The sequence below is a fragment of the Protopterus annectens genome, chromosome 4.part0 (assembly GCF_019279795.1).
Source record: "Protopterus annectens isolate FY-2018-M chromosome 4.part0, PAN1.0, whole genome shotgun sequence".
In the NCBI taxonomy this organism is placed as follows: Eukaryota; Metazoa; Chordata; order Ceratodontiformes; family Protopteridae; genus Protopterus; species Protopterus annectens.
The window spans coordinates 1,075,169,605-1,075,183,724 of NC_056733.1; the positions used below are offsets into that span (position 1 = coordinate 1,075,169,605).

The following is a 14,120-nucleotide window of genomic DNA, read 5'->3' on the forward strand; positions in this document are numbered from 1 at the left end:
ACTCCTCCAAGTCCAGTCTCATTAGTTCATTCTACTTAATACAGAAAGAACATTTGGGAAGGCCAACCCACTTAGATTCTTAACCTTGAATTATCTTCTGTTCCTCCTTTCTCCCTTTCCACTCTACAAAAAAAAAAAAAAAAAGAAACACTTTATTCAGCTGCTTTTACAGTATTTGTGTTTCCTCCTCCTACTCTACTACATCATCTTGCTTTTTTTGCTACTTGCTCTCTAAAGAGTTCAATTGCATCTTTTCTGCTGCATTTATTACTGCTTGTTTTTAGCCTGTTTAAATTGTAAGTGTTATTCTAAGCTTCTTAGTTTTTGGACTAAGCACTTGGGCTTTAGGCCTACCCCTTAGCTTTCCCTGGCCTCACTTCCTCAGATTCTGACAAATATGGATGGACAATTTCCTACAGTTTCTCCTGGCAGCCTGGTCGACATGGGCATCCTGAGGCAGTGTAGCAACTGCCTCATGTACATAGACAACCATCTACTACTGCCACAGGACCACAATTTGTGAGAGATGCAATTACATTAAGAACCTAGAGTCTATGTTCTCTCCCATACAAGCCAGTATATCTGGCAGTGAGAAGGTTATCAACACAATCACTACACCTCAAACACCACCCACAACTACACAACACACACCCACATATGGGATGTTTTCAACAAAAACATACCCAAACAAAGGAGACCTCAGAGACAAAAACACACGTGAACTCCACACTACATACCACGCATAGTCCACATACCTGTGCCTTGCAACCACAAAGGCCTAACCATAAACCCAACATTTTAGTCATTGGAGACCCCATTGTGAGACACACAGATGTGCCTCTCACCAGGCTGGATAAGAAGAAAGTCACAGGTAGTTCTATGTCAGGTGCCAGAATCTGCCATATCACACACACACTCAAGTCTCTTAACAACAGGTACTATTATGACTCTGTCATAGTCCATGTTGGGGTTAATGACTTGAGACATACCTCACTCGACTATATGAAGAGAGAATACATATGTTACATCAATACATCAACACACATGTAAAAAATTTACAATGGTATTAGTTATGTATTTATTAATGTGTGTATATATATATATATTATCAATTTATTATAGGCTCAATTATCAAAAGTATTTATTGGCATGATGGTTTGGCGCCAAAAAAGCTTATTTAAATGAATTGGTTTTAATTGTTGTTGTTCTGATGAAGTCTGCGTACTGTCAGATGAAAGCGCTTAACAACTGTCAATTGTGTTCTTGTGGAGTTTTTACGTATACCCTTTGGGTTTGCAATAAACCTGTTTTGTCAAAGCCGTGGAGTGTTTCACGTTCAGCCTTCAGTGCCTGTTGTAGTGGTTGGTACAGTCGCTGGAGAATTTGTTTTGGTTTACATTGTTGTGGTCATGGAAGGCACCAACGTGGAACCTCAGGCTGCTTTGGACAGGGTGGAGATACTCAAAATCCAGGCGGAAATCACTGAATTGAAGGCGGAGATGTCCCGTTTGGTTGAACTGGTAGGGCGCACCTTTTCAGTGTTGGGTTCCGTGGAGATGAGTAAAGCAGCGCACCAGCAACCGGAAATGCCTTTGGGACATGGGTCAGTCCCCGCAGGCAGCGAAGAGGCTGACACTCGAGCAGAAAACAGCTCACAGGATGAGATACCAAATGGGAAGAGGCGAGGTACCTTGGGGGAGAATCGCTCATTCAATGAACATCCTTTAAATTACAGTAAGGACTTAAATTCAAGTAAGAATACCTTGAATGAGTTTACATTTGACTTCAGCCTGTTTCATGTTCGCGATGAGGCTGAAAGTTTAGGGGCACGTCCCAAACGCCCAACGACTTTAAAAACTTATACTGGTATTACCAGGACACAGAATGACAATTTAAAAGTTAGAGACTATCGTATTAATGTTTCAAGTCCGAATTTTCGGAAAAGTGGTGGGATTAATAAAAGTGGTTATCAAAACCATATGTGTAAAGATGGAAAGAACATTAAAGTGAAACATAAAAATGGAACTAATGACTATTTGGATTGTTTTTTAAATGATGGTTACGATTTTACTAAATATGATGGTCACGAGGTAGGTGATGCTGTTGGACTGAATACTAAAGAGTTTAATACCTGTATTAAGGATAAGATATATTTGCTTGGAAAAAAGTTATTATTGATTAAAAATTTGAAAATAGAAAATGCTTATTTTGCAAAATGCATTTCATTGAAAATAGTTCCTAAAGGAATTCGTTTTTTTAAAATCCCTATGGGGGTAGATTTAAATCAGAACACTATTAGGGAGTTCAATTCATTGTTTGACAACTTCGGATACAGTTATATGAATTTATTAGTTAAGAACAATGATGAGAAATTGGCCCTGTTAGTTCAGGAAGTTGAGACATTAAACCATGAGATAGTAAGTAATGATTTATTTCCCCAATGGGGTGAACTACATGACAAACAGTTTGTCTCAGCTGAACAAAAAGCTTCCAATATTTATCACAGGAAAAGTAGGAAAATAGTTCGCGATTTGGACCAGTATTCTAATAACAGAGCATATATTTGGCCAAAGAGCAAAGTGGTAGTTGAAAGTGATAGTTATTATAGAAAGGAAGACAGACAAGATAATCAAGATTCAAATTTTCGAGGGGGCAGGTATTTTCCACCGCAGAAAAACTCATATACCCCTTGGAATCGGAGAAAGAGATAAATGAACAGGGCTTGGATAGAGGAGATGTTACCACTGGTGTCAGCATTTTGATCAGGGACAACGATGACTGCAAGCTAGGTGCACCCCTGGGATTCCACCTTTCTCCCTGCTGGACAGGGGCTTTTTTGCTTACTTGTCTAAACATGGGCTAAACTCTTGGCTAGGCTTATAAGGGCCTCAGGGCCAATATCCTAGTTAATTCTTATGATCATATAATCCTATGATCCTATGACGGTTGCCTTGAGTGGAGAAATCCTTGGTTCTGGCTTCTCCAAACCTGGAGGGATACCAGTGGTTACCCTCCAGAAATAACAAGCAAGTATACAGGGATATATCAAAAATAAAGCTTCTACTGCAAAGTGATGAATAACAATGATCAGATATTCCAGATGTTAAAAAGTGTTGTGTATTGTCTCTGCTCTAAGTATGCAAACAAACAAAAATATCAGCCATGTTAAAAATTCCTTGATTATTTATTTCCCAGTATGATGAGCACTTCTTGGAGAAATCTGTCTTATAATTAAAGTGCTCATCATACTGGGAAATAAACAATCAAAGAATCCTTAACACAGCTGATGATGAAACTCAACATACTGGGAAATAAATGATTAAGGAATCCTTAGTGTAGTTGATGCTTTGTTTTGCCTTCAATATTTAGAGCAGAGGCATTATATGGCACTTTTTAACACGGAATATCTGGTCATTATTGTTCAACACTTTGCAGCAGACACTTCATTTTGACATGTCCAGTTAAACTTATATTACCTATATTTATGTATTTGTGTGTGTATGTGTGTACATGTGCATTGTGATTTATATACCCCTATATATATATTATGTGTATACGTGCCTTCCCCCCTTGCTTTTAAGTAGTAGTAGAGAGCTTGTGTTTGTGTGTGGATAGGAATGTGTATGTGTGTGTGTGTGTGTGTGTGCATGGGCATATAAAGTATATATATATATATATATATATATATATATATATATATATATATATATATATATATATATATATATATTCACTTTCTATCCTCGAAATACTGAAATGTTGAAATTCAGTATTTTGAATCTATAAAGTCAAATTTTTAAAGCCACAAAAACACAGAACCGTGAAATTCAAAATCTCACACACCGGAGATTTTGAATTTCACACTTCTAATGCATACACATACACACACACACACACACACACACACACACACACACACACACACACACACACACACACACACACACACACACATACACACATACACACACACACCATCCTATCCACACACAAAAACAAGCTCTCTACTACTTAAAAGCAAGGGGGAAAGCCCCCTGCACCCCCCACACCCCCCTACTTAACTGTTCTAACTCTGAGATCTTCCTACACACAACTGCACACACACCACCACACAAGCTACATTCTGCTCACACACACACATCAGAGCAACAAAACACACACCACATCCCCTATACAAAACCCTTACACACACACACACACACACACACACACACACACACACACACACACACATCTGAATCCATAACCACAGTAGAACCTCAGAAGCATGAAAATCAAAACCTCCGGTATTCGAGGTTTTGAATTTCGCACTTCTGAGCTTTCACTCTTTTCAGGATTCCACTTTATGGGCTCGAAATACTGAAGTTTCAACATTTCAGTATTTCGAGCTTCTAAAGTGAATATATATATATATATATATATATATATATATATATGGGTCCCCTTCTAAAGACCGAAACGCCGATTCCCCAACGCAGAAATCACCGACGCCAGATAACCGACAGGTACGTATACCGACAGGGTGATTCGCCGAAAGTGGAAAGACCAACAAGGGTAATGTGTGATCGCGACCCGGTAAGTGTGCGACAGTGACGGAGGTAGGAGTGGTCAGGTAAGTGAGTTAAGGTTAGAGTGCAGGTAGGTGAAGTGTGCGTTAGTGTCGGAGCTTGGGCTAGGGGTGGTTAAGTGAGTTAGGGTTAGGGTGCAGGTAGGTGAAGTGTGCGTTAGTGTCGGAGCTTGGGCTAGGGGTGGGTAAGTGAGTTAGGGTTAGGATGCAGGTAGGTGAAGTGTGCGTTAGTGTCGGAGCTTGGGCTAGGGGTGGGTAAGTGAGTTAGGGTTAGGGTGCAGGTAGGTGAAGTGTGCGTTAGTGTCGGAGCTTGGGCTAGGGGTGGGTAAGTGAGTTAGGGTTAGGGTGCAGGTAGGTGAAGTGTGCGATAGTGTCGGACCTTAGGGTTAGGGTTTGGGTCAGGGCTAGTGTGTATGCTATGTAGTGTAGTGTGTTGTTTACGTTCCGTGTGTCGGTGTTATGGTGTTCGGTGTTTCGCATTGTCGGGTTTGTGTGTTGTCGGTGTTCTGGCGCCGGTGATTTCTGTGTCGGGGAATCGGTGTTTCGGTCTTTAGAAGTAGACCCATATATGGATATATATATATATATATATATATATATATATATATATATATATATATATATATATATATATATATATGCATATACACACACACACACACATATGGGCGTAGGACACCTGATCAAACAGACAGCACCAGCACTGGTTTGGTTGATGCCATTTGGTCAATGCAGACAGATGGTCAAAAGGTGTGCAAGACTGACCATCCTCAGATAGGGGAATATTCCCTTTCCATAGTGATGATATATATAATTAGCAGGGCGTGTGGGGGAACAGCACCCCCTCACATAGGGGTGGAGCAGCTCTTTCCCCCTGCAAAAACACGATGTTGGTTTAGTCCACTCCAAGGTCATTCCCGGACCATGTGCAGAATGCATCAACATTTGTTAAGTTGACATTGTTATGTTGATCTCCTGGCTGTCAGTATTGGGTCGATTCAAATGAGTGTACTATACTATATCTATATATCTATTCTATCTATACATATATGTGTGTGTGCATGTGTGTGCTAATACGTGTGTTAGTGCACTGTCCAACTCCGCAAATCTTTATACAATTAGGTATTTTGCAGTTCAGAGGCACATTGGCCACAATGAGGAACTACTTTATAGTTAGCTAAATTGAATGTCTCAGAAATCACTGTTGACTATTGCTAGTGCTAATTAGCACTTTCCTGTGGTAGTTAAAACTGTCTACCCATAGACTGAGGTGGCACAAGCATGCATCCAATTCACCCCCCTACACGGACGCACACTCACATACACACAAATACAGCCCACCCCTACAATCACCTCACAGACACACTCACCCATATACACTCACACACACACACAAACTTACCCTATTCCTCTAACTACTCCTCCTATTGTGACCACCTCAGCAGAAACAAACTCATACAAGCAGCCTTAGACACACATGCATACACACCCAGCTCTTCCCATTTGCTAAACTTCATGGCAATTATCTCTACTGCAGTGGGTGAACATGAGCTTTTGACCATGTTCACTAATACAAGCATTTTTAGTTCCTTTATGCCATGCTATATATAGTATCCCAGGTGCCCAGTGTCCCTACAACCCTCATCATCTTTCTTTATTTTTTCCCTAAGTAATTTCTGGTACAATATGAAGGCTATGCATGATGTCTAGTGTCCCCCGACCCTAAAAAAGTGTTACCTCTGGTGTCTAGTGCTCTGCCCCCCCACACACATACTTTCCCACATTCACACACACATACACACACACACACACACACACATACACACACACACACACACACACACACACACACACACACACACACACACACACACACACACACACACATATTCCCACATTCTCACATTTATGTTCTCATACATACACACACACACTCACACACGCGTGCACAGAAACATATGCTATCCTCTAGCAATCCCCCTACTGTGACCTTCCAGGAACAGAAACCCTTACACATGTATTCACACATTCAGCACCCCCCTCCCCCACATGCACACACCAGCATTACCTGTCTGCCGAACTCATTGGCACTTACCTCTGCTGCATAGGGTGAACACAAGCTTTTGGCCATGTTCATTAACACAAGTGGCTATGAGTGACCATAATTATTTATGCAGCTGAGTTATTCTCTGAAACATTCAGCTGCATAAATGACCTACTGCTGGGATTTTCAGGAGAGATCACATGTCTAATTAGCACACGTCTCTCCCTTGGAATGCCTCATTAGCATTTGGGATGGCTGTAGAGACAGCTCACTGCAGTCCTGCACACCTTCATGCTAAAGCATCCTGGCAGCCCTGTTGCAGAATACCAAAAGGTTACCATGATGTATAATTTTTTTTTTAATTCTTACAAGAAGGTTTCTGCGCTCAGCTCAGTATAATATAAAGTTATTTTAAAATACCTTAATGCAGTTTTCAAATCCAAAGCCACAGTAAGATGCAAGAAATGTCTTCTCTTGAAATGATTTATTCTTACTGAGCACCCAGTTTTACAACATAATGCATCAGCCTTAAAATACATAATACAGAAATGGGGCTTTTGATGCAAACAGCTACAGAATACTCAGTGATATTTCTTTACATTGTTTGGTCTTTAAACATGGCTGATTTCAAATTGCCTGGAAAATGATACTTCTACAGCTGTATCTTAAATAATGTTGAACTATTGGGTTCCTATTACCTGATCAAATGTTTAGGTTAGCAAATACCAAAACATCGATCTGGTAATAGTGAAAGCAAAAAAACACGAATGGCCGATTTAACGCAGGGAAAGATTTCCCTTGGCCGTTATGTGGATTTTGCCCCTTTCCTCACTGTACAGCAATCTCAGAGTTGGTATATTTAGTTAGGTGGTGTGTGGAGGCACAGCCTCCCACATGGGGGGTGTGAGGGGCGAAGCCCCCCTACTTCATTTTGGTTTAAATTTTTTTTTTCCGGTTGAGAAAATCATTCCCTATGTTAAATTGGCCATTCCCTGTTTTAATTTTTCGATATTACCAGATCGATGTTTAGGTATTCACTAACCTAAACATTCGATCAGGTAATATAGACGCAAAATATTTGGGTTGGACAGTTTTACAGGATCCCTAGTTCCTAGCCAGTAAAACATTGCAAGAAACCATACTGCTGTGACACAGATCTTTGATATTGTTTTCCATTTTCTATATTAGGTTGGGGTGTATCAACTGCTGCCACCTCCATCATTTCTAAGGCATTCACTACCCTCTTTGACAGTTGTAACTGACTGCTGCACATTTATCATATAATCCATCCAGCACTTGGCTGGACATCCTTATTTCCTCTTGCTTTCCTTCTGTCTTTACAAAATCTTCTTTATCAAATTGCCTTCTGTTTTCCTGTATACGTGACCAAACCTTTGCAATCTGTTCTTTGGTTTCTGCTCACATGTCCCTATTTCATCGTCGCCCCTTAAAGTCTGTTCTTCTACGCAGTTCAGGCTCTTTGTTTTCATCATCTCTGGATTCTTCAGCTGGTCTCCCTTTACTGTCCAGATGTCTATGCCAGACAGAAGCATCTGTTACACTAATGTTTTGTACTCTATTACACTTCAGCTATTTTATCATCCTGCCGCCACACACTACCTCAACACTCTGCACCAGCTTGCTGCAGCACCACTGATTCCAGCTTTGACCTCCTCAGGTAGACTTCCCTTCTCCATAACCACACCTCTCAGGTACTTGACATTGTTAGTATGTACCACTATTTCCCTTCATTCTCTTTTTTCACACTTGCTGATGTGCCAACTGTTTTGCCTGTACACCGTTTCATCCCATGTGCCTTCACGTTTGCGTTTCATTCTTGTGTCATTTTGTTGCTGTTCAGAGTCTGTCTGCATTGATCTATCCCTTCTGACCTGTTTACTAATGTAAAGAAATTACTAGTATGAATAGGAGTAAGCTTAGAGCTGAACCTATCACAGATATTTCATAGTGTATCATTTGACAAATTCAAAAAAATGTATTCTAAATGAATGATTTACCTTCACAGATAAGAAAAGCAATGCAGTAACATGCAGGAATGCAAATCAGTGGGAAAATTGTAAAACAATGGCACTCCATTATACCACTGCAAATGATACACTGACACCACAAAGAAGGACACTTGCTTAATAATCACAACCTCACTGCATGCAGGTAGTGTGGTAAGCATTGCCCCCCACAAAATGTTCACATTGTCACTTTGTATGCCATTTCACTTAGTTAAATTTGAATGAAATGGCTTTCATTTGAATGTTTTGGAACTACTCACCCATATTCAGCTATATGTAGACATTCCTTGAAATGCCAAGTCAAAACACCTTTCTTTGCAAAACAGCACAGCAAATTCAGCGGTTTTTTAACTAATTTAGAAATGTGTGCATACTCTTGCGTATGCAGATATATTCATGCAATGATAAATTTTGACAGCATGGTAGTGGCAGTGTACTGTTATTCAGTTAAAAATGACAGACACTGTCTCAAGAGTCATGTGTTAATGCTAGATATATCCATGGGTAAACAGAGAAAAAAAAACTAAAGACATGGCTTTCAACCATCCCTGAAACTGCAGAACATACCTGATTTTGCCTCATTTGTTTCCCCTCTCTTATACAATTTTTTTAATTTTCTGTTTAATCAATGAGTATTGCAGTCAGTCAACAATGCCAGATATTACATTAAGGCATCACATTACAGACATTAAGTTAAACTTAGATCTATGTATGAGAAACAGAAAATTTAGCTCAGGACTGCCCTCTGTATTACTAATGGACAGAGGCAGCTCCTAAATGCTTTATCCCATACATTGGTCCCCTTAAATTATCTATGTTATGATTCCAGTTATTCATATCAGGGGTAATTATTTATTATTTATTTATTGACATTTGGTGACCGGGAAAGTCTGACTGGGTCAGAAACCCATTTTCAGCAGCGACTTGGGGAGAAAAGCTCCAAAATAGATCACAATGAATGCAATAACTAAATACACAGTACATAAAATTTATTCATATTACATAAATGTAGAAAATAAAAGTAATCAGAGAGCATTTCAATACATAGATTATATAGCAGTGGTACTATAGGATGTACAAAAATTATATTGCATAAGTATGTTGTTGGTGTTTGTCTTTCGGCTTTCCCTGGTAAGGGGTCACCACAGTGGAACTCCGGTCCACTAATGATTGGCAGTAGATTTTTACGAAACGCCGAGGTGCAAGCTCGATGCCCAACCTTCAACAGAGGCACGCCCATTTACGCACACATGTCTTTCAAACACTACCCAACCGCGGGGAGGACATGCAGACTCCACACAGAAGGCACTCCCAAGCCAAGCCGTGAATCGAACGGGAGAACCTCTTGCTGTGAGGTAACAACGCTACCGCCGTACCACCGCGGCAATAAAATTCATGTGCCATAATAAGTCTTTCTGAAAGAAATCAGATTGGACTGTAGAACAGTCATTAGAGAGAGTGTAACTGCATAGATAGGTCTTGGTGGGGAAAAAGTCAGAAAGGAAACAGTGTGTGTAAAAAAAGTAGAAGGTGGAAGTAAAAGTGAGGTTTAAAGGTGGGAATAGGTTGTCTGGGAGATAGGGTGATATAGGTAATATATAATTATCAACTACGAGATGGTTAAGGTCAATTTATAACCATATGGGATATGTTATTTTGAGCACTAAAAGGGAAACTGGCTAGGCTTAAAATGGCCTGCAAGGTCAGTTAGCCTAATGCTTACCTATAAACCTATGAACTTATCTGCATTTCATACTTAATTCTTTAATAAATGCATGTTGTCAGAAAATCTATTCATCTATTAACTTTCAAAATGAATGAGAATAATAGCTAAACTTCGTCTCAGATGTTTGGCCTTTGCCTCCGACTCTTAAGCAAAGAAGTTGAAATATATGGCCAAAGAAAAGGACCATACCATCAAAATCTCAAAAAAACTGTTTTTGTACTTTCTGGCAGAAGGAAGCTACACAAGTAAAGACATTAACATGAAGACATCAGTATCACACTTAGGGAAGATGCAAACACTCATGGTTATAAGCTCCATGGCACGTAATACAACTGCGTAATGCTATAAGTTATAAGAATATTATGCCTTCTAATAAGATTTAAGTTATCCCCATGGGTATTGAATATGTTTTCTTATGTCAAATGGCTGGCTACACTTTTAAAACTGGTCAATATTTTACACATTTCCCAAAAGTTTGCAGTCATACCTCCCTCAATAGCTTTTTTTTTTTTTTTGCTACACAAGTGGAGATGGAGTGCCACAAAAGCATATATCTGCATGTGCAACAGTAGCTAACTGCTGCCTGTTCCTTCCGTAACAATCCTTGTCTGTAAGATCTCAGTCAGTACACATCACTCAGAAGGAGAAACACAGAAAGTGTAATGAATCATCTTCCACCTTACCCATCCACCATGGCACAACCAAATTTTAAACTGGAGCTGCCATTGTGGAAGCAGTAAGGGAAATTCCATGCTAAGCTATTAACAACCGTAGGCCACGAAGTTCAAATAATTTTACATGCTATATCAGACATTCAGTTACTTATAACGCAGATGTTTTCTTCCATTTCTACTCTACTGATCTAATCAAAAATGTTACTCTTTATTCTTATTAAGACAACAGTAAAGAAGCATTAAAAAGCATGTCAACAAAACTATTGAAGCCATCATAAAATGTCTTACCAACAGAGCTGTATTATTTCAATTATTATAGATAATGAACTTTTGCCGTGATAAATGTGCCAGCAGTAGAACTAAAACTAGGACAGATAACTGCTCAGAGAAAGAGTACCTAATGCCAAGTATGTCGAGAACTTCCAGACCTCTTCCACTGTTTTGAAGGTAATAACAAAGAGATCCTTCTCAGTATGAATGGATATCAGTCTTGCAGACAGCTCCTGCAAATACACAATTAAAACTTTGTTAATGCCCTGTCAGACATTCCTTTCCCATCCACTAAAGATACTATTACATCTTGTGTACCATAATGCTAAGGATCCCATTAAAACTCTGCACTATGTGGTTTGTACGATTAACAGGCTGGTAGCCATACACCAATTGGTCAGAACTTTTACCGTGAAACCTACACTAAACTTGTCAACTACATTTGATTGTCAAGATTAATATAAAAGACCAAGAATACAAGTACATAACCATTAATTGCAACATGAGTAAATACAGCATTGCATAAAATATAAATTACTTGCAGTGCCACACCCCACAGTGTTGTGGAAATCATGCAGAAACAGTAAAAACAAATAGAAAATTATATAAAATAATGGTACAATATCACCAAGATGTTCAAACATATCAGGAGAATCTCACAGGGGAAGTTTAACTGATTAATATTCCTGCTCTGTTTGATGGAATGTGGATTCTGCAGGACTACCTGGCACAAAACAGCTCAGGTCAGAGGTACTCTGCTAAGGTTTCTGTCAGCTTCACAGATAGCACAGGGTTAAAATGATTCACATATTATGCCACAGTGCATTGGTACAGCAGTTAGCACTGTTATGTAGCAGTGATTGGTTCCTTGCTTCATTTCTTGCCTTTGGTGTCTTGTGTGCACACTATGAATTTCTTCACACTACTGGTGCTCCAGTTTCCTCCCACATTCCACTTAGATGTTATAGGTTCATAGGTTGGTACTAGACTATTGGCCCTAGGGCCTATACAAGCATAGCCATAACAATTCCCTGGCTGTTTCTTCCCACAGTATGTATTTTCCTGGACCCCTGTCTAGCAGGGCGACTGACATGATCCCCGGGGTGAATTTCCTGTTTGCCATCCAATCATCAATGTTCCTTTTGAAGAGGGCCAAAGAGGCGCTCTGCTTGACATGTATGGGCAGTCTATTTCAGAGTCTGGGGAGTTTCTGGGTCAGGAACCTATCCCTCCAGCATGTTTTGTTCACTGTGATGACAAAGTTTAGATCCCTGGGGCATTTGTCTCTGAGGGACTGGGATTTCTTTAAGTGTAGCATGTCCAACAGCTCTGGGTTTGACATGGTCTTGTATGTTAAGCAGAGATCGCCTCTGAGTAGACAATATGCGACAGAGTATAGGTGGAGTTTTTTAGATGGTCAGCATAGGACATCTGCTTTAGGCCTGTGATTCTTTTAGTTAGGTATTTCTGCGGCCTTTCCAGTTTTTGCAGATGTCTTGAGAGGTACATACCAAATGGAGCATTGTATTCTATAATGGGTCTAATGAGGGATGAGTACAGTGTGACAATGACCTCCTTTTTTCTGGATGAAAAGCCCTTAGTGATAAGGTGTGTCACATAGAAGGATTTCCTGACTGTAAATAGCGCATGCAGGTCTTGAACCTCGGACCCTGTACACTATAGTCACAGCATTTAATCACTAAGCCATCTGAGTGAAGGGCAGTCCAACTATCTGCAGGTTTGCATGCCATGTGTGACTGAGTGTGACTGTATATGCACATCCTGTGGTAGGCTGGAGTCCCATCTGAGATAATGTTTCCTGCCTTTATATCCACTGTGTGCTGGGATAGGCTACTAGTCCCACACGACCTTAAAATGGATAAACAGCATAACTGAGAAATGAATGAATAAATAAATTTATACTGCAGACATCTGTGGTCCTACTATCAATGCTATAATAGTTAGAAGCAAGTTATAGGCAATAAAGAACAAAATTTTTCTTTGGCTCATTTCACAAAGAAAGGAAAGAGAAAAATGTTAAAATTTCTTCCACCAAATACATCCAGTTTCTTTTCCAGAGTAGCTGTTTATGTGTGGGCTTGCACTGATCAATCATCTCATATGAAACTCTCATTTTCCTTACAGCAAATGTTTAGATTTCTGTCTGATGACATTATTCAGTGAGAACTATTACTCAATGAGTACAGAATCTGTCGCTGACAGCACTGACATGTCTTGTGGGAAAATTCATTTCTAAACCAATTCTTAACAAAATGCCATGCACTTTGCCTCAGAAATGCCAGTTGCTCTTGATTTACACCCCCAAGTGATACAGAGAATCGCTCAACAGCATAAAATGTCATTCATATAGAAGTTGTCTAATTTTATGCTTTATTCAGGTAGGAGATTTCCCTGTATACACTGGCATTGTGCATACTATTTCTTTTTAGGTTTGGTAGTGTTTTGCCATTAAAGCAAATGAGATTTATGTCTTTAATTTCATTAGACAGTATAAGTGTTTTTTCGTGGTATGTATGAGTATCTGTGTGTGATCGTGTGTGATCAACTTTTTTTTTTGTTTTTACTATGTATATTACATCATTCTATTCTAATCAAATTGACTTGTTTTCTATTAATGTCTGTGAGAACGTTTTTCCCATTATTGTCTATGTTGATGAAGATCTGATATAGTATATCTTGATGACATAGTTATCATGCACATACTTTTGAGAAATGGAAATAAAACAGTCAAGAATGAAAAACACCTGACTGACTTACTGGTGCAAGATCTCTGTTACAGCGAGGAAGGGAT

At 39.5% G+C, this 14,120-nt stretch overlaps 1 protein-coding gene across 1 annotated transcript in view; it reads right to left on the reverse strand.

Moving 5' to 3' along the window:
• SH3TC2 (SH3 domain and tetratricopeptide repeats 2) overlaps positions 1 to 14,120 on the reverse strand; it is an 819,499-nt gene that overhangs the window by 396,264 nt on the left and 409,115 nt on the right. The window contains exon 5 of the mRNA XM_044069012.1: positions 11,436 to 11,541. Coding sequence (XP_043924947.1) covers positions 11,436 to 11,541 — 106 coding nt within the window. The remainder of the gene's footprint in view (positions 1 to 11,435; positions 11,542 to 14,120) is intronic.